Source organism: Setaria italica, chromosome VIII, assembly GCF_000263155.2.
Source record: "Setaria italica strain Yugu1 chromosome VIII, Setaria_italica_v2.0, whole genome shotgun sequence".
In the NCBI taxonomy this organism is placed as follows: domain Eukaryota; kingdom Viridiplantae; phylum Streptophyta; class Magnoliopsida; order Poales; family Poaceae; genus Setaria; species Setaria italica.
In genome coordinates, this window is record NC_028457.1 from 40,266,552 (window position 1) to 40,293,514 (window position 26,963).

General features: G+C 47.3%; 6 protein-coding genes across 6 annotated transcripts; 4 read left to right on the plus strand and 2 right to left on the minus strand.

Annotated features, from left to right (window-relative positions):
* Positions 1-3,146: 3,146 nt before the first annotated feature.
* LOC101761193 (zinc finger protein ZAT8) lies at positions 3,147-3,837 on the minus strand. Its single transcript, XM_004979998.2, has one exon. The coding sequence runs from the start codon at positions 3,749-3,751 to the stop codon at positions 3,323-3,325; it is 429 nt and encodes a 142-aa protein (XP_004980055.1). The 5' UTR covers positions 3,752-3,837; the 3' UTR covers positions 3,147-3,322.
* Positions 3,838-9,393: 5,556 nt separating this feature from the next.
* On the plus strand, positions 9,394-12,439 carry LOC101761581 (protein ALP1-like). The gene is made up of 2 exons (XM_004979999.3): positions 9,394-9,871; positions 11,173-12,439. The coding sequence occupies exons 1-2, from the start codon at positions 9,742-9,744 to the stop codon at positions 12,210-12,212; spliced, it is 1,170 nt and encodes a 389-aa protein (XP_004980056.1). The 5' UTR covers positions 9,394-9,741; the 3' UTR covers positions 12,213-12,439.
* Positions 12,440-12,577: 138 nt separating this feature from the next.
* LOC101761990 lies at positions 12,578-15,726 on the plus strand. The gene is made up of 2 exons (XM_004980000.3): positions 12,578-13,716; positions 14,634-15,726. The coding sequence occupies exons 1-2, from the start codon at positions 12,844-12,846 to the stop codon at positions 15,228-15,230; spliced, it is 1,470 nt and encodes a 489-aa protein (XP_004980057.3). The 5' UTR covers positions 12,578-12,843; the 3' UTR covers positions 15,231-15,726.
* An 864-nt stretch (positions 15,727-16,590) lies between these two features.
* Positions 16,591-17,166, plus strand: LOC101762957 (E3 ubiquitin-protein ligase EL5-like). Its single transcript, XM_004980871.1, has one exon. It carries the CDS (start codon positions 16,591-16,593, stop codon positions 17,164-17,166), a length of 576 nt encoding a protein of 191 aa, XP_004980928.1.
* A 1,735-nt stretch (positions 17,167-18,901) lies between these two features.
* LOC101762807 (vacuolar protein sorting-associated protein 2 homolog 1) lies at positions 18,902-21,393 on the minus strand. Its single transcript, XM_004980002.3, has 5 exons — positions 20,982-21,393; positions 20,406-20,536; positions 19,762-19,866; positions 19,365-19,625; positions 18,902-19,246 (listed from the first exon to the last, which is right to left on the minus strand). The coding sequence occupies exons 1-5, from the start codon at positions 21,016-21,018 to the stop codon at positions 19,103-19,105; spliced, it is 678 nt and encodes a 225-aa protein (XP_004980059.1). The 5' UTR covers positions 21,019-21,393; the 3' UTR covers positions 18,902-19,102.
* A 3,382-nt stretch (positions 21,394-24,775) lies between these two features.
* LOC101763214 lies at positions 24,776-26,769 on the plus strand. The gene has a single exon (XM_004980003.4). It carries the CDS (start codon positions 25,554-25,556, stop codon positions 26,376-26,378), a length of 825 nt encoding a protein of 274 aa, XP_004980060.1. The 5' UTR covers positions 24,776-25,553; the 3' UTR covers positions 26,379-26,769.
* The last annotated feature ends 194 nt before the right edge of the window (positions 26,770-26,963 follow it).

Consider the following 26,963-nt stretch of genomic DNA (forward strand, 5'->3'; position numbering starts at 1 on the left):
TACATTTAATACTCCTAATTAGGCTTAATAGATTAATTAGGCTATCCGATAGGTCTGGTACTAATGTGAGCATTAGTACTGAGTCAAAATGCAATTGGTACTAAGCCTTGGGACGAAAGGTACATACCCCTGGCTGACTTGCCGTGACAAACAGCTTGTAAATTATAATACCAAATTATACAAAGAGCAGCGCATTTGTTATATGTTGTGAAGATGAAGTTTGTTTCATTAATTGCGAGCTTTCCACTGATACTCACTGTCAGGTTAAGTGTGGCCTCACATCAACATTAGGGAGAAAAAGAAAGGGTTGTGCCTTTCATCCAAAAAAAACAAAACTAAAAGCATCAAACTAAAACAACAGTATTAATATAGTGAAAATGACTGGTAATGTGCCTAATCAAGTTTGAGCGAGATTCTTTCTCAATAACATTAATTTAAAGAAATTAAGAAAGTTCTTTTCTATTTATTTTATGCTAAAGAATATGTCTCATTATATACTCCCTAAGTTTTGAACAATAGTATGATTAAATAAACTATATATATATATATATATATATATATATGTGTATATAATTTTTTAAACTATATAATTTTATTTTATTTAGTCACTAAATTAGCTATTCTTGCTTGCACCACCAAAGGATGGTTAATTCTAGCAGTGTCATCCTCCGGCCATATGCCAGTGACACGCCCACTCTCCTGCATGGAACCAGCGGAGTAACTAGCTAATCAGTCTCACCACATGGCACGAGGCGACTCGATTTGTATTCTTATGGAAAAAATATAGACAAACGAAAAAAACAGATGGATGGACCCAGATCAACATACAGAAACTAATCATATCATGTTAATGTGTAAAAAATAGTAGATTCTTGATTAATAGAATTTTTTTGTTAATAGATTTCATTTGTCTGGCTTCAGTTCTTACTTATCTTTTTGCATGAAGGTACAGCTTTCACATGATTGCAACTTTTATATAGATTGAACAAGATTTTTTTTGAAAAATATCAAATGTATATTTATTGCATTTACTACTAGTATGCTCGCACTGACGTTTGATAGATTTCCAGCCATTTCTCTAGCATACCATAAAATTGTAAAATGTTGTTTGCTAAAAATATATCAAATTTTTAAAACTTTTTTGAGATTGTGTGAGTCAAATCCAAGTCAAACATCCATTTCTCATCTCAAATTCAATATTGGCAAATTAATTTGAGTATCTAAAATAGTTCAAGCTTACATGTACCTGCAAAATGACGATCCTTCACCCAGAATGGTTCTGATACTCCTTCTTGAATTCTCTCTTCATGGGCGATAGCTAGCCTTACACCCAACTTGAACTTTCCAGTTCTAGCACAATAGGATGTCATCTGGAAAAAGACATCACCAAGACATGCCTCACATCAACATTAGGGAGAAAAAGAAAGGGTTGGGCTCCTAGCCTCCTACATACATGTTGAGCACATGCAAGCTTAAGGTTGTTAAGGATATACGTGGTATATTGCTTAGCTTGTAAATATTTTCCATGTTTATTAAATTGCCCTAGCTTAATTTACAACTGGTACACGCATTTATTTGTCACATAAAATTTGATTTATGAAAAAAAAAAGAACTTTATAAGGAGCACTATTTGCACCCCAAACGACGGCGATCTACACGAACAGGTTGAGAAGCTGCAACGAGGTCGAACTGAGGAGCCTCTCGTGCGCGATGATCGTTGTAAGGCCCACATAGGCAGAATTCTCCGTATTAGGCCCGTCGCGGCGCCTCCTCATGTGGCCACCAAGGGCCTCTGGCCCGTGGAGAAGCCCACCGGCCCGCACATGGCGCACGCGTGGACGACCATCACGGGCTTTGGCCGGTGGTGGTGCTTGGTCGCCGGCGGGCGGCGCGTGAGGTGGCTGGTCCGGTGGCCAGTACGCAGAGAGTACGCCTGAGGTTGTACATGCAGGAATCCACATCCACACACGCATGCAGCTAGTACGTGCCTGATGCGTGGCTCGTCAAATCGTCGTGCAGCAGCTAGCGTTCATTCTTGTGTCTCTTCTTCTGCTTTTATTCGACGACGACTGCAACTTACTGAGAAAAAGTCCTATAGTATAGTAGTAGGATGAACCATGCATGTCCTTTGTAGATCGAATTGTTGAGAAACCTGCGTGCAAGCAATGCTATCTCTCTATAGATCCTATCGACGATCAACGCGTTCATGTACATGTTACTAAGAAATGAAAGGAACGCGCTGGACTTGTACGAACACGTCTTTCTATATTTTTTAATTATTCTTTTTCATCATGCGTATATAAGAAAAAGGACCTGTTCGTGAGTTGTGACCACTTGGAAAGGTAGCTAGCCAGCTATGTCATTGAATTTCTGTGCATATATTACATTTATTTCATTCAGATATAAGAAATCAAAGACCTTCGTGTACATGTATATGATAATTAATTAAATTAAATTAAATTAAATTAAATTAAAAATGCTTGGAGAATTTTTCCTGCATATTACCTACCTACTAGCTAGTGTGAAAAGAATGCTTGGGAAAAAAAAGAAAGAACCACCAGGTGGTGTCCGTACCAAGACCCCAAAATAAAAGACTAATAAGGTAAGGGAATAATGTAATGCTAATGTTCGAATGCATCACGTAGCTTAACGGTCAATAAGCCAATAGTCATCATCATATCAGTCGTTGTTGTTAAGCATATCCGTGCCTTGCTGTTGGGGCATGTATATGCATGCATGTAGCGAAAGATGAAGCCTAGGAAGTTTCCCAGAACATGCATGCAGCTCAAGTACATGCTGTGTATGTCACTGTTGCCTGACATCTCCGAAGTTTCCAGGAAACTCATCGCATGTTGCATGGTCTTCCTTCAATTTGCACCAACCAATGCAACGTACCAAACGAATTCACTGCCTCGGCTCTTGCTTGCATTGTGAGCCACTGCCACCCGCACACTTGTGGACTACCGGTCATGAATTTGTCAACCTCATCCTTAGACACGCGCCCGGATGGGGTTATTAGAACCGGGTGGAGTCTTCGCCCGGTACTAAAGAGGTTCACGGGGGCTTCTCGGGGACTATCCGTTAGGTCCAGTACTAATGCTCACATTAGTATCGGGTTAAAATGCAACCGGTACTGAGTCTCAGGATGAATAATCAGTTTTCCAATAGTGAACGTTAATCTTGGCCATGAAAAAAAAACCTTGTGACGTATATATGCGCATTCGCTGATGCCTAATGGAAATGTTTATTTGTCATGCAACCACTTCCAAACCAAATAAACCTAGCTAATTTGATGATGATACTGATCGATCGATGGTTCAACTCATATGAACTCGATTAACTTAATGGGCAGGTGGCCCGCGTCATCCTCGCTATCGCCAAACGCCGTCGCCGTCGCCGTCGTCTCCGGCACCGCCCTGTGGCGTCGCATGTGGCCGCCGAGCGCCTGCCCCGTGGCGAACACCATGCCGCAGGTGTTGCAGCGGTGGACGTCGCTGGCGGCTCCCTTGCCGGGCCTCGCGCCGAGCAGGAGCTCGAGGCCGTCGGCGCGCACCCGGGGCCGCTTGTGGCTGGTCCGGTGGCCGCCGAGCGCCTGGAACGTGCGGAAGCAGCGGCCGCAGGTGCGGCATCGGAACGCGCCGCCGCCTCCACCACCTCCCTTCTTGGCGATGACCTTGCTCGCCGTCGACAGCGAGAGGTAGAGCAGCAAGTCCGCCGCCGCCGCCGTCGACCTTGCAGTGCTGGTGGCCATGTTTCCTGCTTTCACGTCTACTACTAGCACGTGCTTATTGCTAGGTCAGACAGATGCATGCATGTGTGTTGATGACAAGCAAGCTAGCTGCTACCGAATGTTTTCATGCCAATCGAGAGGCACGTATTTGTAGGCCGCTGGATCGTCGACTGAGCAAGTGCCTTCTGCGGGCATTGACCCAGAGTCAACGTCAAGCTTGTTGAGGACATGCGAAGCTTCTGTGCTTTTTGCCCAGTTACGATAGTTGTGTGCTCCGTCGGTTTTGCGCGGGAGGAGGATTCGTGCGGAAATTTCGAGGGGATATGGTCGCTGCGGCGACAGGTGAGTAGATGCAAAATTAGTATTCAATTCATTCGGTGTTTTCTAGATGTAAAATTTTTTATATGAATCTAGTGACGTAGATACGTAGCAAAAGTTTTATATCTAGAAAAGCTAAAATTAACGAATAGTAATTTGAAATGTAGGGAGTACTATTTATTGTGGGGCTCAAAATGATGCGCGTGTTCATGATTATATTCCATCGCGGATCTTAGCTCGAGAGGACTCCGGCCTCTATCAAATGCAAACATGCCCCCAGATTAAAGCAGCATTTCTTTCCTTTTTTTCCCATGTGCTTGGCCGATTAGTCTTTCCACGCGCAAAATGCTAACAATGATCAGCCAACGACCTTCCGTGTTCGTAGCTAGCTAGCTAATCCGTGCAAATTGCGGTTGTTAATTTGCCCACAGGTTATTACTTGAGATAAATACATATGAGTGATGCAGACACGCACGGTGACCACAATTTCTATGGATTAACTGTCACTGGAAACCTAACATAGCGTGTGGATGTGTATGTACGTAGCTGGTGACCAAACTGAGATATGCGTCTGCCATATCGTGTGGAACTGACTGACACTGGATATGCATTGACCCGAGATCACATCAGATCAGAGAATTTGCAACTCAGCAGCAAATAGCAAGGTAATTAAGGCCAATGGTCGGCCTTATCGTGTTTCCCTGAGGGAAGAAATTAATTAAACAACGTAAGCACGCGTCTTGTTTGAATCTATGTATACACACAGATCTACACTGAAAATGATGCAGAAATTAATGGTCGAGTAGTAAACGGGATCTGCTTCTACAAGTCTTGAAAAGGAAATCAGTTGGGGTTTCCATCATCAGTACCACACTACACAATGCATGATGACCCCGTAAAAAACTGCACTTGCTGATTTTTAACTCGTTACAATCGATCTAAGGGTTCACATCGTGACAGATAAAATAAAGTGACCTTATTGGATCGATCTATAAATAAAGTCACAAGTCCAATATGTACAAGTTTTCACAACGTATAAATAAAATATGCTGGCCTTTTCTCGTACACGTCACGTGTTAGGTACCCAATCATTGCAAGGACTGTATATACATGCAAGTAGAGCATGCTATTGATATACATACTGATGGGTCAGTCTCCTCTTTTCTGAGCAAAAAAAAAAAGGCATGCGGTGATGACTTTTTTTTTGTACCCAATAAATTGATTGACAGTTTTCAGATTGCAGCGAGTGATAATGAATTTTTTTACCCAGAAAATTGATTGAAATTTTTAATATTGAAAGGAAGTGGCATAGAACTGTTTTTCATTTTTTATAAGGTATATTAGGATTTCGAAGAACCTTTCCAGAGATGTACTTTAATTTGACCACCAATTTATCTTAAGATATGCCATCAATTACTGTATATTCAATGACATGATAAATTTTTTAAAAAAATACGAATCAATCTATCAATACAACTTTCATACTCTAATGTCACATCCGATTTCAAGGACAAAATCAAGTGCATTGAATACATGTGCGCCAGGATCAAGTTACACACATGTACGATATAAGTGAATAATAAAGACAGTGTCATAAAGAATAAAGAGCGAGTATTAAACAGTTATAAAGAACAAGCCTAAATTATTACACAGCGGAACTTCAAAACTGACGACGACTCCACAGGCAGCTGACCGAAGAACCGTACGCCTAGAACTCCTCAAAGTCATGCAGGTACTCCTCTAGATTAGCTTGGTCTGAACAGCGGTTTTGCAAGGGTGAGTACACTTATGGTTGGTACTCAACAAGTTGTGGGGAACAGTGATGTAAGGCAAATCAAGGTATGGCTAAGACTTAATCAACATCACCTTTTAATTTAGTTGGCCAAATTTTATTAGCTATTAACTAGATGTAAGTTTATACCACCCGAAATTAAACAAGGACATGAATAGAGTAATAACATAACCATAAATGAAATGACAACAATTTAAATCCATCTTTCGATAGCATTATCATGTGAGGATCTAGACCGCTCTTAACCGTGAGCATGGCTGATCTATCAGTTTTACACTCTGTAGAGGTTGTACATTTTTACCCATAAGTTGTGTAAAAGTTCAAAAGAACTTTAGACCAAAACATGCGGTGTTTGCAAGACACCATACCACTCTTCCGAGGTGTGATTGCATAGGGACGCTACGAGACCTTCAGTGGCGTCGTTGGGCACGGAGAAGCGATGGCGGCGCAGATCTACGACACACGAGCGATGGCGCAGGTGCGAGCTTGCGACGGCGCGGTGCTGTAGATGCGGAAGCGTTTGCGGTTGGGGAGCAAAGAAGATAGCGGCGGCCTTTGTACGAGCCCTGGCGTGTGGGTCCAGAGCCCAGTCGGACGCGGCCGCGTGACGAACTCGGACCCGAGTCCGCGCGGAAGAAGCGGCGCTGAAGAACGGGCGCTGGCGGACCGGGCGTGCGAGCTGGCCGGGGAAGACGATGGCGGGCCCCAGCGGCCAGAGAAGGGGACTGCGGTGCGGGATAGGCCTGGCCGATGCCTGCTGACTGGGCCGAGGCAAGGCTTGCTGGGCCGCTGCGGGGAAATCAGCAAGGAAGCGGAGCTGGGCTGGTGTGAGAGCTGCTGGGCCAGCAGCAAGGATCAGGCGGAGCTGGGCTGAAAGAAAAACTCGGGCTGAAGGAAAAGAACCCGGCCACAATAGCTGCTGTTGCCCAGCGCTGAAAGGAGCAGGAACAGAACAGCGCCAATGCTACTCTGAAACTGGACAGATAAACATTCTGAAACTCTGAAACTTGACAGCAACCACTCCGGCTTACAGAAAAACAATCGACAGCCAAACCAAAGCTCAAAACTGAAACCTGACATAAAACACCTACTAACAGAAACTAAACCGGAGAGAGGAGTCAGAGACAAACTGCAACACAGAAGCACGAACCTGTTGCAAGACTGAAAACAGAAGCACGCACACAGGAACTGAACTGACAAACTGCAACGGGGACAAAGGCTGAACTAAAAACTGAAACAACACCAGAGCAGGAACCTACTGACAGAAAATCACAAAACAGCAGCCGGAGGTAAAACACCAATCCTACTTCAAGCATTCCAACAGAAAAAATATGCAGCGGCATGGGTGCAATAAAATCCTATATTTCATTATTTAATTAGCAAAATTCTTAAATGCCTAGAAAAATGCAAAATGACCTTATATGCCTTAAACGAGCAAAATTGTTTCTAGCAAGTTTTAGTAAAATGCAAAGTTGGAGATTTTGGGTGTTACATCTAAGCATGCACATTAGTTAAATAATTGTTAGCCAAAGTTTATGAAATTTGACCTTTCCAAATCCTAATGTGCTCTATTAAAAAGAAATAGAGGGAGTACTAACATGCATTCACATATGACACATGCATACACACAATTATGAGTTAATTTGTAAAAAGTAAAGTATAAATAAACAATATACTAATTACGATGTAGTAACTGGAAATATAATTTATTGAACTTCGATTTGGAATTATAAAATTCTTATCGGTCTTTTCCGAACTGCTATATTAATGCAATATATAGAAACCTAATTTTCCTCCCTTAAAGTGTCTACAAACCACCAACCAAAAGCATGAAAACATGAAAAGAAGAAATAGGGAAAAATCATGTCATGTTACTTGTACAAGATGACTAAAGTATATCATTTAAAATAAAAAAATACAGGTGGGAAAATATCCATAAGTTTTAGGGTCCACTTGGTTCCCTTGCTAGCTTTGCTAGCCTCGCCTTGCCCAACAAAACTAGCCTTAAGGGGGGCTGAATCGGCTTGCTGCAGCAAGCAAGCAAAAAGCTTGCTATCACAGGCACCGAGGCAGGCAGCAAGCAAATCCAAACACTGTGCTTCTTGCCCAGCCAGGTGAGGCACTTGACCCGGCAAGGGATCCAAGCTGACCCTTAGTGTAGATGAAGTGTAACATTCAAAACTATAAGATGTCAAACTGCTAAAAGATTGGACAAATACTTTGCAGGACTCCAAGTTAAAGTATATCAAAAGCATTTTCACCACATTGAATACTCTATAACCTTGAAGTCACCAACTGAAAGGACAGAAGAAGAAAAAAAACGAAACAATAAAGGAACAAAAAAGAAAAAAAAGGCCAATCAAAACTAGGAAAAAAGAGGGATATGTGGAAAACTTGGCAAGCCCAAAATGCTATGAAAAAAATAAGTAAGAAAAAAAAAAGACAAGAAGGTCCAAATTGCTGCTAAAGACAACCAGAAATTTTGGCCTAACTCAAAATAACTCGAATATGGGCCAAAGTAGACACAAATGGGATTGTCCACAAAAAAAGAAGGCAGAATAGACCCAACCAACTAACTGGGCCACAACTGGAAACAGAGCCCATAGAACAAAAATGAATAGACCATGAGCAGCTTGTTGGGCGGCCTATTGTGGCCTTTTCTAGCCCAGGAAGCAGCAGGTTCTGCCTCGATATGTAGTAGAATACTGTCAGGATAGCAGTTAGCAGAGCACTGAAGTTCACCGTACAGCCTAGTTGGTTGATTGGTGCTCCTCTCATGAAAAGATGGTCAATTGGTCATAACAAAATCTTGTAGTACTAAATCTTGGTCATGTTACTGAACTGAATGCTCACACATCAATGCTATGTTTGGGAGCAATACAAAGAATCCCCAAATTGAACCAAGATCATAGGTTGATGGTTTTTGATTTGGGTGTTGCAGCTAGTACGGCCTGTCCAAAAAGATTTGGATAAATACGAGTGGCAATAATAATGCTAATGGCGACATCTCCAATCTGAACATTTCTTATGAAAGGGATAGGAAGGCAGGCGTTGACTGAGTCCACGTCACTCCCTCGTTGTGTGTGTGTGGTGGGCTGGTGGCTTACATTTGCCTCGTTGTGTCCCTCTGCAACAATCCTTTCTTTCTTTTTTTCCACTTTGCGGTTATGGAGGAAATAAAGTATATAAAGAAACTACTTTCAAGAGCCATCGAAAAAACTACTTTACCGTATCCGCCATATATTACATGTACTTCTCATGCAACAACTTTGTTGTAAATGCATTATAGTCATATAACGGACATTATCGATGTAACGGTTTTGTCGTAAATACATTCCAATTGTATAACGGGTACTGTTGTCGTGGATACATTTCAATTATATAACGGCTCCGACCTTTCGGTAAATGAACACCTCGACACGTAGACCTACATGTACAGATATTTATACACGTATACATAGAAAACAACTCCATCACGCACATTGTCATTCCCCCGTTGCAGATATACATACCTGACTCACCACCTATACGTGTAGAAATACACCTCCACCCCATCCATCGTTGGCTTTCCAAAGTTGCACAAGAAGAGCCTCCTCTCTTCGTCGTCGTGCTCCTCCGCCCTCCTCTCCCCTCTCCTCTCGCCGCTGCTTCTTGTCTTTCCCCCTCCACCAGCCACAGCACAGGCACACGCGCCCCGCCCCCCCACGTCTCACATCCCGGCACGCCACTCCATGCCCTGCATCTTACGCGTGCCCCGCCACCGCGCTCCCGCCGCTTCCTCCTCCGCCCCCCTCGCCGCCGCGGCCGTGACGAGGCCGCCCATGCCGTCCCCGTCCTCCTGATTCGTCCCGTGCTTTGCGTGCCCCGGCGCCGCCACTCTCGATTCCCTCGCCGCGCCGCCATGCCGCCCAAGCGCCGCCGGAAGGCGGCGGCGGAGAAGAAGGCCGCCGCGGCAATGGCAGCCGCCGCCGCCGCGGGCGCCGGCGGCCCGCCCGCCAACTGGTGGGACGCCTTCTGCATGCGGATGTCAGGTGTGTCCCCGTCTTCCTCCCTCCCGTCCGGCGCTGCCGACCGGCGTTGCTGGCGGCCGTACGCCTCAATTAAAGATTTGTTGCGGATTGGGTGGTGGCTACCGACCATCAGGCGGCGATTGGTAGATCTAAGCTGCATCATGGAGGAATTATGCCGCTAATCTTGCAGTTTTGTCGATCGTGGTAGGGAGTATCCGTGATTAGTGTGGCGGTAATGCTGGAGTTGGAGCAATGCCACTCGCCTGATTGAGGAGTGTCTGTCGTGTTCACTGGTGTTGCGTCGTGGTACATGAACAGTGAATGTTCCAGTTTTAGGTGTGATTCGATTTTCGAATTGGAAGGAATAGAATCTAGGTTGCCTAGAGCTGAGCTCTGAATTCTTTTTGAAAGATTTGAGCTCTGAATTCTTTCTTCGCCTCTGTTCAGATTACTAGGATGGCAGGACTAAAAGGTTCAGTTTTGTTTTCATTCATGTGCCTAGTCTACCTGATTGGCTAAAATTAAATTGCAGGGTAGTCTGAAATTAATCCTCTTTCAGTCCTGTAATTTGACTATAGCAATGCTGATCAGGCCATATGACTGATAGCTAGATCATAGCTATTCTTGCTCTAAGCACGCAGTATTAGCTGTGTGATTGAGTCCACCATGTGATGCAGCCGTGTAGCATAGCAGCACCTACATCAACCATTCTCTGTTTCACAGTACATTGGACCTTTCCTTTGTTGCATTAATTTCTTAGGAGTGTTGCAGGACTTCTCAAATCCTAATTTCGTGAAGTAGAAACATAGCATGAAGGAAAATGTTCATAAAGGGTAGTGTTTCTCTTTCTGAGTAACTTTGAGAAAGCAGATGACTAACAAAACAAGATCAACCCGGAAACTTGTTTCCGGACTATTATTTATAAGCTAAACTTCCGCATCCCAATTTTTCTGAGTATTACTACAAACGAGTATTTTTAAAGAAACTTCGTTTCTTTGTAAAAGTCACACAGATGACTGATGCGGTTTCATGTGACTGCTTTTTTTTACACTGGACTACTTGACATGGAACTTACGTAGTAATTACTATTTGTACTGATTTGTTATGCTTATGTTGTTGTGATTATTATTACTTTATGATTTATGTTCACTCTAGCAATTGGTAAATACAATAGGATCCTGTATCATGGATGGCAATTATGTAGATTAGAATGCCTTAATGTAATTCATCTGTGATTACTGTGGTCGTTTTGAATTAATTACAAGATTGCTCTTGCCTTACCAGTTATTGGAATTGTAACCAGACTTATTTTTCCTTCTTAGGAACCTTATCTTCTATCGAGGATGCACAAAGATTTGAGTCTGTCTTCAAAATGCCAAGAAAAGCCTTTGACTATGTCTGCAGTTTGGTGAAAGATGAAATGATGGTGAGGTCCAGCAGCTATACCTTTCTTGATGGGACGGTGCTGTCTTTAGAAGATCGAGTGGCCATTGCTCTGCGAAGGTTGAACTCTGGTGGGTCGCTGGTGACTGTCGGATCTTCTGTTGGCGTGAACCACTCGACCGTCTCGCTGATAACATGGAGGTTCATTGAGGCTATGGAGGAGCGAGCAAGCCACCACTTGCGCTGGCCAGACACTGGCGAAATGGAGAAGATCAAATCCAAGTTTGAGAAGATCCATGGTTTGCCAAACTGCTGTGGCGTAGTAGACACGACACACATCACAATGTGCCTTTCTTCAGCTGAACCGAACTGCAAGGTCTGGCTCGACCAGGAGAAGAACTACAGCATGGTCTTGCAAGCTGTCATCGATGCGGATATGAGGTTCACAGATATTGTGACTGGGTGGCCTGGCAGCATGAAAGAGTCGAGCATTTTGCACAGCTCTGGCCTTTTCAAACTGTGCGAGAAAGGTGAGCGCCTGAATGGCAGCAAGCTGAAGGTATCAGATGGATCAGAAATTGGGGAATACTTGATCGGCGATGCAGGGTACCCCCTTTTTCCCTGGCTCATGACACCATACCAAGAGAAGGATCTCACAGAGTCCAACACCGAGTTCAACAGGAGGCACTTGGCTGCGAGAACAGTGGCTCCAAGGACACTGGCGAAATTCAAGGACACATGGAAGTTCCTTCAGGGGGAGATGTGGCGCCCAGACAAGCATAAGCTGCCCCGGATAATCCATGTCTGCTGCTTGCTGCACAACATAATCATAGACCTCCAGGAGGCAGCTGTGGACGAGCAAAGGGCAGCGTCGTCAAGCGACCACGACGTGAATTACAGGCAACAGGTGTGCCAGTTAGCTGATGAGAATGGTGTCAGGGCGCGGGACAAACTGTCGGAGCACCTGATCAGCAGGTGACCTAGAGGAGGAAAGACTTTGTGGGCGTTTGAAACGAAACAGAAGAGCGCCGTTGTGCCTGTTCTTTTATATGCTGAGCAGCTCTGAATCATGTTTTGATGTTCACTTTTGCAGAGTTGTAAGGGAGGCAGACGGGGGCGCCGGTCGTTGTGACTTAAGTCAAACTCACTGTAATCCTCTTAAGAGCTGTTGCAAACAATGTCAGATCAATTTGCTCGTTTGGTTTATCGTGTTAGTGCCTTGGTGGTCCTATAAATTGCATGATTTTTTTTATTTTTTGCAAATAGTGGTAATGACTGATGTCGTTTGAGCCCTGTCTACTGTAGTATGTAGGTGCTCATCGACTTGAAATGTGTAGAAGAGAAAGAAAACCACACATTCAACATAAGCACACAGGCTTACCTCTGAAACATTCAGATGCTTCTTGCATTTTCTGGAAATTTCTAGGTGTAGGAGGTTTGCATTTGCTCCGTTTACAGAAGGAACAAGTTGAGTTAGATTTTTTTTTGTCGCTGACACAGTGGGCCCTTATGTCGGCGGGATCTGAACAGCACAAGCAACTCGTTTGGTTTCTACTTTCTACTGATGGTGGAGTGGCGACTGCTGAAAGTTGGCGGCGCCATGCGTGCCGATGAAATGCTTCGTTGCAAATGCACGCTTTTACTGCGACTTAACCACCGCCACCATTTCCGATTCACCTCCCCTTAAAAAGACCCGCCGTCACATCACCCCGGCACCAGCACTCACTTGTATTTCATCTGCAGCAGCCATGGCCAGGTCGCTGTCCAACAAGACGCTAGCTGCAGTAGAGGCTCTGATGATGACCTTGGCGCTCGCCACCACCGCAGCCGGGCAGCCGACGACGACGGCGGCGAACCTGACGCTCCACAACCTGTGCCCGTACCCGGTGTGGCCGCTGGTGACGGCGAACGCGGGCGTCCCCTCCGTCCCCACCGACGCCGACGGCGAGCCCGCGGGGCGCCTCGACGGGAACGGCGAGGGCCTTGCGACGCTGGCGTTCCCGCCGGGCGCGTGGTCGGGGCGCGTGGTGGCGCGCACGGGCTGCGCCATCGAGGGCGACGGCGGCGGCGAGGAGATCGTAGGGCGGTGCGCGACGGGCGACGCGCCGCCGGTGACCGTGGCGCAGGTGAGCGTGGGCGGGCCGGGGGGCCGGGCGGCGTACAGCGTGAGCCTCGTGGACGGGTTCAACGTGGCGGCGGTGGTGACGCCGCACGGGTTCGCGGAGGGCCGGCGGTGCCCCACGCTGGGGTGCGCCGTGGACCTCGCCGCCGAGTGCCCCGTGGGAGCCCGGGGCCCGCACGGAGGGTGCGGCGGCGGCGGGGCGTCGTCGGAGGCGGCCTGGTTCAAGGCCCGGTGCCCCGACGCGAGGACCAACGCCACGGACGTCGAGGCCACGCCGCAGGACTGCGTCGCGCCACGCGAGATCAAGGTCGTCTTCTGCCCCAAGCCGGACAGCGTCACCAGCCATGCTTCAGAACTTGACTAGACTAGCGTAGGCTGCCTCTTCGTCGTTGACAATGGAATAAGAACGACACCGCTACGTGCATGTGTAATGGAATATGAGATACTACTTGGAATGACGCCGTTAACTTTTTACTCCAAATTTGACTTGAACGAGTTAGTTAACTAAAATATATATGTATCATTATGTCTATTGTTAGATATACTTTAGATTCAACTTGTAGATTTATCTATTTGCAAAAATATTTATAGAAAAGATGAATAGTTAAACAAATGAAAGGAAAGCCAATAGTGTTATATATTTAGGAGGTATTTAGATCCCCGAGCTAAACTTTAGTCCCTGTCACGTCGAATGTTTGGACACTAATTAGGAGTATTAAACATAGGCTAATTATAAAACCAATTTCACAACCTCAAGGCTAAATCGCGAGACGAATCCATTAAGCCTAATTAGTCCATGATTTGATAATATGGTGCTACAGTAAACATTCGCTAATGATGAATGAATTAGGCTTAATAGATTCGTCTTGCGATTTAGCCTAGAAATTCTGCAATTAGTTTGGTAATTAGCTCATGTTTAATCATCCTGATTAGCATCCGAAATGTGACACGGACTAAACTTTAGCTCCAGAATCCAAACACCCGCTTAAGAACCGAGTGAGTACTATGTTAGTGATGTAATGGAATATGAGATGCAAGAGAAAGAGATGCAACACAAACGGCAAGCGTACAAGAGAAGAGATGCAAGAAAGCAAAGAGAGTAGGAGACCGAGCTGTTGGTGCCAAGCACAAAGGGACAGAAAAGGCACATCAATGGCATCAACGATAACCTCTCATCAGCGATATCCTCGTAACCATCGTGGAGGAGCCTTGTCCGCTTGCGCTGCCACTCATAAGGCACGGGCCTCCTCTCTGATGATGATGCTAGATAGGTGGTAGAGCAGCATGTCCAAGTCGTGGTCGTTGCTGATGAGCCCGGAGGGGTTCAAGTCGCCGGCGTTCATCGCGCTGGTGAGCGTGCTGTGCGTGGCCCTGGTGCTGCTCCTCGTCACATGCTGCCGCGGCGGCTGGATCGGCGGCGGCGGCGGCGGCGGCGCCGACAGGAGGCGACGGCGCCGGCACCACCACCATCAGCAGCGAACGGAGGAGGAGGATGGGGAGGTGAGCATCAGCGTGGAGGTTAGCGCGGCGACGTCGCGGACGCACCTGGTGCAGGTGCAGGCGCAGGCGCAGGCGGCGGCGGAGGTGGTGTGCCGGTACCGGAAGGAGGAGAAGTGGAGCGAGCCGACGTGCGCGGTGTGCCTGGCGGAGTTCGACGACGGCGAGGCGGTGCGGGTGCTCCCGGAGTGCCTGCACTACTTCCACGCCGAGTGCATCGACACGTGGCTGCGAGGGAGCACCAGCTGCCCGATGTGCCGCGCCGAGACCACGCCGACGCCCTCGCCGAGCCCGCCGGCGTCGCTGCACCACCACCATCACCGCCACCTCGACCTCAACATCAACGTCTCCCTCGAGGAGATCCTCGTCCGCACGTAGCGCCTTCCGTCTCCCGGCCAGCTCCGGCAGGTTCCTGTCCTTGGATGACCGACGGCGTACGTTGCGTCATGGGGGCCGGGCTGGGACGGGCGGCGCTCCAGAGCGTCAGAGCACCGCCGCCGGCTAACGGAGGCGGTGGCCGGCGGGGAGAGAGGCGATTGAGTGGAACAGAGGAAGCAGAGTTCGTTTGCACTTGGGTTAGAAGCAGAGCATGCCACAGAGATCTTTTTTTCTAATTGCTGCCCGTGAAGCTAATGCTTCTGGGTTTAAGTATTTTGAAGAGCTTCTAGTTAAGATGGATTTGCAGGAGCGTCCACCCAACTTGTATTCGAAAGCCGACTTACTCTCCGACATTCTGGAGCCGATCGAGGCTGCCGCAGCCATTGTCGACATTGCCGCTGCATCTGCATGTACTGGAGTTGAGTGAGTACGTCGTCAGTAACAGGATCTCCAGCTTTTGGAGATTGCGCAGGAACTAACCGGAGCACCATATCGTCCTCTACTTCTCTCTCACATCCGTCGACGAACGAGAAACTGTTGAGCCGTGTCGCTCACTTGGGTCATGCTCCATGTGCTCAAGTGGTAGAGTGGCATGCTACCTCGCATCTAATCCATGACAAGTGGGGGCATGGTAGCTCGCATGACAAGTGGGAGAGGTTGGGACGGGTTGATGCAATCGCCCAATGTGTCGCTGTATCCACAGATACCGGAGAAAGACAAGGCATGTCCTCATCGATAAGGTCTACAGACAAGGCATGGCCCCCGTCGCGGAATCCATGGCTCCGATTTCTTGAAGCATGACGTTGTGTTGCGTTGGAGCAGCCATGCCGGTTTTTGTTTTCATGGCATTGCTCGTTTTTGCGAAACAGAGCTCTATCTAGGACGAAACAGAGTATTGCTCTGTTTTACTTTTATACTAGGACAGCAGAGTGCTGCTTTGTTTTGTTTCGTTCTTGGACGGGGAATGTTGTCTACGTGGAGTTTTTTTTTGTTTTGCAAAACACGGTATAGAGGGGGTGAATGCTTCTGAATGAACTCGGATGACCTAGAAAATGTCCATTGCCAACATTTTGTGGCAAATTCTATATAGCAATACTATGTACATACTTGCTATATATTCTTATATTGTGATGAATACTTTCCTAGCAAACTAATTAGGTGTTTGTTACTGAATTAGGAATTGAATCATGAAACTATAGTCAGGCTTTAATTCAAGGTGTGCCGGTAATCAAGAAACCAATGACCTGTCTCCTTATATAGGATAGGAGGCCATGCATGCCATAGTTCTTGTTTTTTCCTCTGTACCTGTATAGCTGCTAGATCTTTGCAGCGGTGGTCGTCTGGAGCGCTGACCACATCGATGGCCACGGCGGGAGGACGCCGGCGTCTCGTCGACCTCCCGGACCCGCCCTTAGCGCCCAACGGCGAGCCCCAGGGGCAGCAGGACTCCGGCAGCGGCGGCGGCGGCCTCACGTCGGCCCAATACTCGGGCGTGGTGCTGCTCTTCCTCCTCGTCGTCGCGATCGTCATTGCCTGGCTCTGCTACCCCATCTGCAAGAAGGCGGAGGAGGAGCAGGAGACCACCAGCCACGAGGACGGCGGCGGCGAGGATCGTCGCAGAGCGCGGCGGCAGAGGCAGCAGCAGCAGGCGGCCGCCGCCGTGCCGGAGCCGGAGGTGGTCGTGGGCACTGATAAGTCGGGGCAGCACGCGGCGGAGGCGGCGCTGGAGTGCACGTACCGGGCGGCGGAGGGGTGGGAGGAGCGCACGTGCTCGGTGTGCCTGGCGGAGCTGCAGGACGGCGAGGCCGTCAGGATGCTGATGCCGTGCGCGCACTACTTCCACGCGGCGTGCGCCGACCGGTGGATGCACACGAGCGCCACCTGCCCCATCTGCCGCGCGCCGACGGCCGCCGCCGGCCGGCGCCGCCGCACCTAGTGATCATTGAGCAGCTAGCTACGTAGCTTTATTGCCTGCTCATTAAATCAGGAAGCAAATCAAATGATTTTAAATAGTCTGCTCCAAATCTCCAGTTGTTGTTCATCAAGCAACCGTACGTGCGTGGGTATTAGGAATGGACCTTCTCCGATCCTTGTACATGACGATTCGACCGAAGAATCCGACAGGGCCAAGCGAAGCCATTTCTTTCGATAGTAACCTACTCTTGGTCGATCGTAACAAGTAATGGATCATCGTAACCGTCGTTGCGCCTCCCCTTATACATGTACCACAAAATTTCACCAGACCCTGTGCCCAAAATTGTTGACACTACTACTCACAGTTCATCTGCTGCCACCACTACGGCCGCCGAAACAGCTATGGGGCTTCACCCACCTACACGATCTTGGCCGTCGTCCTCATCGTTATCATCTTCGCCGTCGCAATCCTGAGGGTGTTCTTTGCCCTCCACCGCAGGAACAGAGAGCAGGACAACGGGTGTGGTCCAAGACCGAGCGACGGCGGCGGCGGTAGCTGTTAAAATATATACTACCGCATCCACCTATAGGTCGGTTTAGCTTTTCTAGATTCATAATATTCGCTATGCATCTGGACATATTGTATATATGTTATGAATCTAGAAAACGACCTATAATTTGACCACCGCCGTATGCTCGCACCTTCTGCAAACATGATGTGTGTGTATCGATATTACAATATTGTTGACTGCAGTTTTACCCAAAGCATCGCACTTGCAGGTTGCAACAATTCTCACTACATTACCGGAAATTTCACAGGAAACATTTCAAGTTCCACAACAATTTTTTTGAATATTTTCACGTCCCGATTTTTTTAAAAAAGAGTACAATGACAATGTATGACTATGTGCACATGACACCAGGACAACTGTGGAGAATGTAAGTGTTGGCAGGGAATTTGGAAAATTCGATCCTAATTCATCCCTAGCCAAAGTCAAAGCACACCATTGTCACTACAACATGTAGATCATACCCTCACAACATCATCCGAATCATGACCCCAAAAAACAAAAGCGGACTCGATAGGATTAGGGAGAGAAGGCAAAGCCTAGTGCATGGTGCTAGATGTCTTGTATGCACAATGGGCAATGCCAGGCACACTGCAGCTGATCAGATGTGAAAAATAATCATTCTCCCTGAGTAATTTTGCTAGCGACGGAGCTTCTCAATTTTCAATCGAATACGGCAATAGGAAAATCCGATGTTTATAAGGGGATTTCATACGAAGAGGTTGCTTCTTGTACTGCTGTTGTGAATTCACTTTGACACCAGCAATTAAAAAGAAAGCGAAAGAGGCATCTATATTATTACCTCCGGTGGGATGTTGCTCAAGTATTGAATCGATCCAAATCCAACCAATAACCCTCAGTAGTAGGATTGGTTCTGATTTCTGTTCTTAATTCTTCGATGCTCCCTGCTGCTGCTGCTGCTGCTGCTTGCTTGCCATCTGCATCATGGGCCCTAGCCAAGTCAAGCCCATATTGTTTTGCGATCCAGCTATACAGACCACCACTGTAGTTTTTCAAGACGTGCAAACAAGGCATCGAGATTACATTAATCTCTGCATTCATGCCACTAACAAAACAGGGTGTTAGCAGCAAGGAATCCATCAGACTTCTTCCAAATTCATCGGTCATCAGACAATCAAACGCAGCAGTGCCATAACCTAGCACTGGCAGCAGTTTCAGTCAGAATCATAACTAAAAAGCGCACCCAATGGGATTAGGATTAGATCGCAAAGCCTAGTGCATGGCACTAGATACATTCTATTCTATGTACAATGGGCAACGCCAAACATACTGTCAAATAAGATGTGAAGAAGGATTTGCCGCAATGGCTATACATTCATGGTACAAAACTACAACAAAGGGTGTGAATATTTTGCCAAACTCCAATCATCACATCTTCCTCAGGTTGTCAAGCCGCGCCTGCAAGTCGTCGTCGATTCCGCCATCCGGCCCGCCTGCAGCTTCAGCTTGAGCAGCAGGAACTTTGCCTGCTGCCACCGGTTTAGCAACCGCAGTTGCAGGAGCCTTCACAAGCTGGTGCACAGAAGAAGAATCAGCATTGCATATAAAGTACCATCCATCAAAGCAGCAAGCCGGAGCATTTTACATCGAGATCAACAGAAGAATGCAACAGCATTTTTTTGTTTTTTACCTCTGAGTTGACATCAATGCCAATTTCATCGAGGACTTGGTTGACTAGCTCTTCTGTTTCTTCCTCCTCCTCGTCACCCTCCAATGCATCATCGATGGCGTCGTTCATCACATCACTGACCATCTCCATCCTCTCATTTTGCATCTCGAACTCCTGCATTATCTTCTGCAGAGCAGGCAGGTTCATCTGCCTGTTCATTTGTCCCATGGCTTTTGTGACACCCTTCATAGCTTCACCCATTGCTTGTGTTGATTTCAAAGTCTGTTGTAAATTGGATACCAGTCATGAACAGAGGATTCAGTACAGAGGGTTCATCAACTTCAGCAGTAAGAACATCATAATATGCGGTAACCTGACTAAATGTCTCAAAACAGATATAGAGCACTCTTGCAGTTACCTGAATGCGAAGAGATACACCTTGTAGCTGGGACTTCAGGGCATAAAACTTTGTGATCTGGTGCCTTGTGCGGATGAGGTCCTTTGCCATAATTTTTACAGCTCCCTGTGAACAGTGTCCAGCATATCAAAATATATAAAATGAGCATGAAAAGCGTTTGTACAAAATCTGAACTAAGAGCAACTGCAGCCCAAATAAAGGGCATGTCAGCAACAAGCACAAAACCAACTACCCAAAAGTATAATCCAAAGTTTCCAACAAATAAAATCAGCCAGTTTGTCCTATCGGGAGATGTACGGAACTGATTTTACACTGAACTAGACAGCTTCGAATGATCCAATTCATGCCAAAAAGTGCACATTACGACAATAACTCCCAACAGGCTATGGAACAGTCAGATGCAAATACAATGCCATATTTTTCAGAAACTGATCAAGTGAGTACTGAAAACAGAACCACAAGTAAACAATGTTCATATGACGCTGCATACTGCATTGTTGCGTATTCCTTTTTAGATCACTTTGCTGCCAAGTTGTAATCACACAAAGGTTCACAGATGCGCGTTGCTAAATTAACATTCACAGAAAGAAAGAAAAAAAGAAACAAGGCTGAAAACAAGAGGGGGCATTTTATTGGGCACGCACCATCTGTCCCTGCTTGGCCACCTTCTTGATCTCGTTGATGAGCTTCTTCTCCTGGGTCTGCAGGCCCTGCCTCTCCCTCTCAATCTCCCTGATGGACTTGTCCAGCATCCGCTTATTCTCCCGCAGCAGCTCTGGCATTAACCAAGATGGTCAGGAAACCATGGAAACAATGAGGATCATACAAATGAACAGCAGAATGCATCCAATTTGAAGGGACAACAGTAACAGGCATCACAGGGTTACTAATCATGTGGTTTGCAACTAACAGGGCAACTAACAGGGTTACTAATCATGAACAGCAGAATACATCCAATGTTCCCGTTCCCGGGATATCTAGGTCTGGACCGTCGGGGAGGAAGATCAACACGCAGGGAGGGGGAAAAAAAACTAAAATACCCCTCGACTTTGGCTCCATCGTCAGCGGGGGAACGAGAAAGGCGACGAATTTATCCAGCAGGGGTCAAGATGAACCAAAAGATGCCCAATTTGTCGGCCCTTGGCCATCGGGAGGAGGGAAGGAGAGGTGGGGGCGAGGTGAATCGAACGAAGATTTGCAGAACGAGGGAAGAGGGTTACCGGCTGGGGTCTTCTTCTTGCCGAATATGAAGCTCATGGTGGCGGGTGGGCGGGGAGGAAGACGATCTCCGCCGATCCGGCGACTGCGATTCGGGGCCGCTGGCTGGCTGAAGAATCCCTCCTACCTCCTGGTTCCTCTGCGCTTGGGGGATTGGGAGGTCTTCTCGGGTTGTTGTGGGGATTGGGCCGGCTCTCTGCCTCTTGGGGGATGATGGATGGAAGGGGTTCGGTTGATTCGCGGCGAAGGCTTTGAAGCTTCTTGGGTTGGTTGCCTTGTCGTTGGAACGGAGCAACGCGGTTTGGCCGGCGACGACGACGCCTTCAGGATTTGGGATTGCGATCCGATGATGGATGCTTTCGTTTTGTACACCACTCTCTCCTCGATGGTCAACGCAGAAATATCTCTCATCATCTTTCTCCTCCCTACTACTATAATCAACACCAGATGCCCATATAAGAAAAATGAAAAAAAATATTGCATTATTAAAATTTGTCACGGCCGTACCCTTAGTGACATGCTTGGTACTCATTATCGTAACATTGTTTTTTTTCTTCTTTTGATTGAGAAATCCTAACATTGTTTGTGTGTTTTTTTTTTGACGAGCGAACATTCTTTGTGTTCCATGGGGGTGAATGATAGCCGGCCCAATCCGTTACACGGGCCGGCCCAACGTCGTTTATATTTAACAATCTTTGTTGTTTTGAAAAACTAAAATTGTAGATGATTTTATCATTTTTAAATTCATATATTTTTGCTATGCACTTACGCATACACGACTACGCGTGGAGAATGGAGGGACATGGATGACGCGTGGCAGTTAATTTGGTCATGCACATGTCATGCCACCGTACCGTTACCGTGACGCACTTGCTGCACCTGCATTGGTTGTTGGTACGGTGGTCGTGGCAGTTTGGCTCGACTCACGCGTAGCCTCTCTGCAGCTCCTCCACCAACAACGGCGGCATCCATGGGGCACGCTCCAGTGCCTGTCACCGTACGTACTACGCTGATCACTCCACACTAGCTACCTGTGGACTGTCTTTCTATGGTTTCATGAGTCCATGCACGGGTGGGTCCTCCTCTTCGCCGTGTATTTTTTTCTTCTTCTTCTTCTTCTAATGACTCTCTGTATCATCATCATCATCGTCGATCATTGTGCATGTGGTCGGTTCGCGCCTGCCCATGAATTGAATGGCGCCATGCCATGCATCATGATATTGATGACCGAGCATTGTTCAGTATGTTCATGGGCCAGCAGAGGACCATACTAGCTCGTATGAACATGAACATCTTACTTACATACCTGCTCATTCCATCTATACATTTTCTCTCGTGCCTAACATGCATGGTCATGCATGACTGACAGCATCGATCGATCCTCTTGCTGTTGCTACTACACTGCTTCTCCAAAGCAAGCAAAGAGTCTGTTCGCTTCAGCTTATTCAGCCGGCTTATCAGCCACCAAACAGTATTTCCTCTCACAACAAATTAGCCATTTCAACTTTTCAACCGGCTTATAAGCTGAAATGAACAGTAGGTAGCATACGATGCATACGATGCATGTGGCCGTTTTGCCTCGAGCAGGCAGGTATGCATACGTACATGATTATGATTATTTTCAGCAGCTAGCTAGCTAGCTGCATCCGTGGCCTGTGGCCCACTCTCACACTCACGCTGGAGTAGTAGGGCCCACCTGTCGGCAGGTCTCATGTACCATACAATACCCTTCGTATCTTTGATAGGAATTGAATAAGCAGGTGCAAACATATGGCTGCTAGCGAAGTAGCAGTGTCTCTTCATCTGTCGGATGAGATGGGCCTGCATGGAAACCTGTAACCTCCCCTTCCTCACATCCTCGGAAGATAGCAAAGTAAAAGCGCCATTGCTGTAGCTAGTATGGAGCTAGTCGTCGCGGGTCCAAGTGTGTGCTGGATGGCACTGATAGATGTACGTAAGAAATAAAAAAAAAGAGTAATAACATGTGTGGTTTAATTATCTGTGTTAATTACTCTGTTTGCCCTAATTACTAATTAATCTCGTCTCCTTCCTTGGTTCCTTCCATCCAGCTCCCTGCTCTCGATCTCCGGCCCGTTTTAATGGCGACGCATGCGGTGCCCATCTGGTCCCTGCAGCTAGCGGACGGAGCCGCTCCTGCTGCGCGCATGTGTCATCATGCTGTGCTGTACTCCTGCTGCTACATGCTCGTAATAGTGTTGGGATGCTCAGTGGGAATGAAATGAAAACACTGATGTGCATATGCACTAATGCACTCATGGAGTATGTTCCTTGTCAATCATTGCATGCCTGATGTGGCCGGCCCGGCCCCCTGAAAAATCCAGCTTTTCAATAATCTTATGCACGCCTCAACAAGGTCTGTAAGATTTTCTTTTTTTTTCTTATGCATAATCAGCTTTTGAATAATCTTATGCATGTATGTGCCCTACTCTTCCATCCTTGCATGCACATCTCTGAATGTAAGAGTTTCTTTTTTTTTAGTTCTTTTCCCTTTGACAAGTAAATATCCCACCTGGGCTTCTGAAAAATAACACTGCACTGCACTGCACTGCAGCCCATCTCTGTCCAGGAAAACAAGATGTATTAGTGGTAATAGTTTCTGGAAAAAAATAAAAAAAATTAAAAGAGTTAAAGATAGCCATGCTGATCATATGTGAATTTTCAATTGGGCCACCATCTGACTCCTCATGGATTCCCTTTTTTAAAACACACAAAAAAGAGCATCAGCCTTGTACTGGTGGCTCAACGGCTACATGGAGCACCACGTAGTGGGTGCTAGACGCATTTTATCATCATGATCTTTGTGCAAAAGTATAGCTTAGACACATATGCTTACTTACTAATATTTTTTTGTTTCAGGTAAAAAAAAAGTCTCTATGGGAGGAGTTTCAGCTACATATACTACTGCTAGATCGAGGAGGGATCGGCGTATATGGGAGGGAGGACCACAGTGCTGTACGATTCTACAAATACTCTCTTGTCTGTATGCGTGCCTGTACACATCCGCAGTTACACTATACGGTTGGTGAGAGAAGAAGCTGCTGAAGAATGAGCTGAAACATTGTTTGGTTCTGCATGCATTTCATTCAGCCTAGCTTGTGAAGCTAGGTGGTATGTAGTGTATTGGATTTGGACTCCAAGTTGGGACCACCTGACAGGGACTTGTCGTCCCTCCTCACCTACAAATCATTTATTTCGTCCCCATTTTTTTTTTGTTTGAAATATACAGATCCTGTGGAACAGTGGATGGGAGATCACAAGGGTCCAGTGCAATGGATTGATGAGCCTAGTCCAAGTAGCATGCACGTTAGTGCAATGGATTATGTCTAGCATGTGTTGTTAAGTAAACAAGCAATCATAGCCCTTGTCTCGAGGTGATTAAAGTCCTAAACTCCTGCAAAATAAAGCTACATCGAGCTAGCATTAAGGTATAATTTTCAGAGACTAGTTGAACAGTAGTTGTCATTTTCAGAGTCACTGCAACGGCAAGGTACGTAGAGTTTTTACCAGTCAATCTTTTGCTGGTGAGAATCTTTCCAACGATCGAAATTTCAGAAGACAAGCTCACCAGCATCATCAGAAAACAATTCAGAGAATCGATCGAGCTGGGTTTTTCTTTCTAGAATATAACACGGATGATGATGGATTCCTGAACACTGATTATTAGCTCACCTAAGCTAATCATCGGCATCAGCATCAGCATCAGCAATCCAATCCATGACTTGCTCCAAATCCAGACACCTCCATTTTTATTTTATATACGATTCTCCTCTCTCTCCCCCCATCTCTCTTTCCTTGAAGACAATCTTTGCTTGGCTTTTGCACAAGCAAACAGCACAGACACGGCCGCTCACTCTCTGAGCCAGGTCTCACTCAGCGCCACCACCTCCCCCATGTGATGTGAAGCCGTCCCCTGTCTCCTACCTCTCTCTCTCTCTCTCTTGTTCTTTCTCTCTCCTCCATCTTGGACACAGAGCCCTCCTTACCTTATCACCAATTCACCATACAAGTCAGTAGTCACTGCTGCATTTGTTTCGGTGCACTCTGTCTCTCTGTTCTTGCTCTGTCTCTGCTTTGCTTTGGTCCTCCTCTTCTTCTTCCTCCACAGAGCTCCTCCCCTCACCCAGGGCTTGGTTGGGTCAACTGTCTCTACTCTCTCTTCCTCCCTGCTCAGCTCTTTGATTGCTCCCACTGTTGCAGCTATTCTTGGCAGGTTTCTCTGTTCCCACCGGTGGTGGTTGCTGCTGCTGTTCCAGTTCCTAACCGTTCTTGGTTCTCTCTCTGTCAGAGTGGTAGGATACAGCCACATAGGTGGCGAAATCCTGAGCTTTATTTGTAGATTCAGCTTCCCTGCTCTCTGGCAATCTCTGAACAAGTTCTGAGCTTTTGAGCGGCAGGAGAAAAATCTGACCTGGTTTCTCTTAGCAAAAAAAAGCAAGCTTTTTGAGGCAGCTTCCAGCTTTGCTTTCTTGCTCTTGTTCGTGTTCTTGGATTCTTTCGTCCTTTCCCTCTAATGGTGGATCCCAACTAGTTTGCTTCGAAGAAGAAGGCAAAAGATGCGAGCTTTGAGCAGAATAGGTGTTGGGCTCGCGGTGGTGTCGGCGCTCCTCCTTCTCGCGCTCACCGCCGAGCTCTACTACATCTTCGTGCACAAGCGCCGGCTGCGGCGGCGCGCTGCCGCCATCTCCGATGCGGCCTCGTCCCCGTCATCCTCCTCCCGCGAGCTCCTCCAGCTCTTCTGCTTCAAGAAGCCCCCCGCCCTCGCGTCCACCTACGCGGTCCAGGAGCCGTCGTCCGCCGTGGCCGTGGCCGTCGGCGGCGACGGGGAGGACGGCGACGACGACGAGACGGTGGAGGCGCAGCTGATGCGGCTCGGCAGCGTCGTGGGCCCCACGAGGCTGCTCTTCACCATCAAGGAGGAGACCCGGGAGGACCTCGAGTCCGACGACGGCCACAGCCGGAGCCGCAGCCTCGGCGAGCTGCTGCATTGCTCCGAGACGCCGCCGTTCCTCACGCCGCGGGCCTCGCCGTCGCCGGTGCTGGACAACTCCTACAACCCGCTGTTCGAGTCCCCGGCGACGAGCCCGGGCCCGGCCCCGGCGGTAGTGTCGCCGCCGCCCAAGTTCCAGTTCCTCAAGGACGCCGAGGAGAAGCTGTACCGCCGGGCGCTGGCCGAGGAGGCCATGAGGGCGCGGAGGTCGCCACCGCCGCAGCAGCAGCCGGCGTCGCCGGTGCCCGGAAGGGAGGACGGCGGGTACATTACCATCGTGGTGGGGAAGAACAACCGGTCGGTCATCCCCCCTGCCGCCGCCGCCGCCGCCCACAGCCGGCGGTGGCCATCAGTGAGCGAGGGAGTTGTTCAGATGGACCAGAGGTTTTGACGGATGGATTAACTTGCTTGAGCATTACTACCTCTGCTTCAGTGTTCTAGTGTAGCTCTTGTGGATGTAAACTTTCTTCTTCCTTTTTTTTGTTTGGTCTATGGTCTTGTGATCATGCCAAATTGGATTATTGGATGTATATAACATCAAAGTGATGAGGAATTGATAAGCTCAGATCAATATGTTCATTTTTTTTTCTTTTCTTGTTCTCAGTCGATTTTGTGACCTTGTGAGGTGTTAATTTTTGGAGGCACAAATGTGTAGCTTGGTGCAGTGCTTCAGTGGAACCTAGCTTTTTGGTATGTGTTTTTTCTTGGTGTCTGATTGTACTTGTAAACGGTGTATGGAATAATGGAATGAGGCATACAGCTAGCTATGCACATGATATGAAGATGACTTGTGGATTATGATATCTGAAAGCCCATACTGGCTTGTCTGAAAGTGCAGATTTGCACTTTCTGTTAATCAATCAACCTGGCAAAAAGTACAAATATATCAAATATGCAATTTCCCTTGCAATTCCTGTCAAGTTTACTGATTCCTTTCTTGCTACTATTTTCGCATAATTCAAGCCACCTCCTTTAG

Coding starts and splice junctions, on each gene's coding strand:
- LOC101761193 (XM_004979998.2), bottom strand. CDS start 3,751: ATGGCCACCAGCACTGCAAGGTCGACGGCGGCGGCGGCGGACTTGCTG.
- LOC101761581 (XM_004979999.3), top strand. CDS start 9,742: ATGCCGCCCAAGCGCCGCCGGAAGGCGGCGGCGGAGAAGAAGGCCGCC. Junction 9,872..11,172: donor CTTCTGCATGCGGATGTCAG/GTGTGTCCCCGT, acceptor TTTCCTTCTTAG/GAACCTTATCTTCTATCGAG.
- LOC101761990 (XM_004980000.3), top strand. CDS start 12,844: ATGAAATGCTTCGTTGCAAATGCACGCTTTTACTGCGACTTAACCACC. Junction 13,717..14,633: donor GCCATGCTTCAGAACTTGAC/TAGACTAGCGTA, acceptor GATAGGTGGTAG/AGCAGCATGTCCAAGTCGTG.
- LOC101762957 (XM_004980871.1), top strand. CDS start 16,591: ATGGCCACGGCGGGAGGACGCCGGCGTCTCGTCGACCTCCCGGACCCG.
- LOC101762807 (XM_004980002.3), bottom strand. CDS start 21,018: ATGAGCTTCATATTCGGCAAGAAGAAGACCCCAGCCG. Junction 20,537..20,981: donor CAAGAAGAAGACCCCAGCCG/GTAACCCTCTTC, acceptor GGTTAATGCCAG/AGCTGCTGCGGGAGAATAAG. Junction 19,867..20,405: donor TGGCCAAGCAGGGACAGATG/GTGCGTGCCCAA, acceptor CACTGTTCACAG/GGAGCTGTAAAAATTATGGC.
- LOC101763214 (XM_004980003.4), top strand. CDS start 25,554: ATGCGAGCTTTGAGCAGAATAGGTGTTGGGCTCGCGGTGGTGTCGGCG.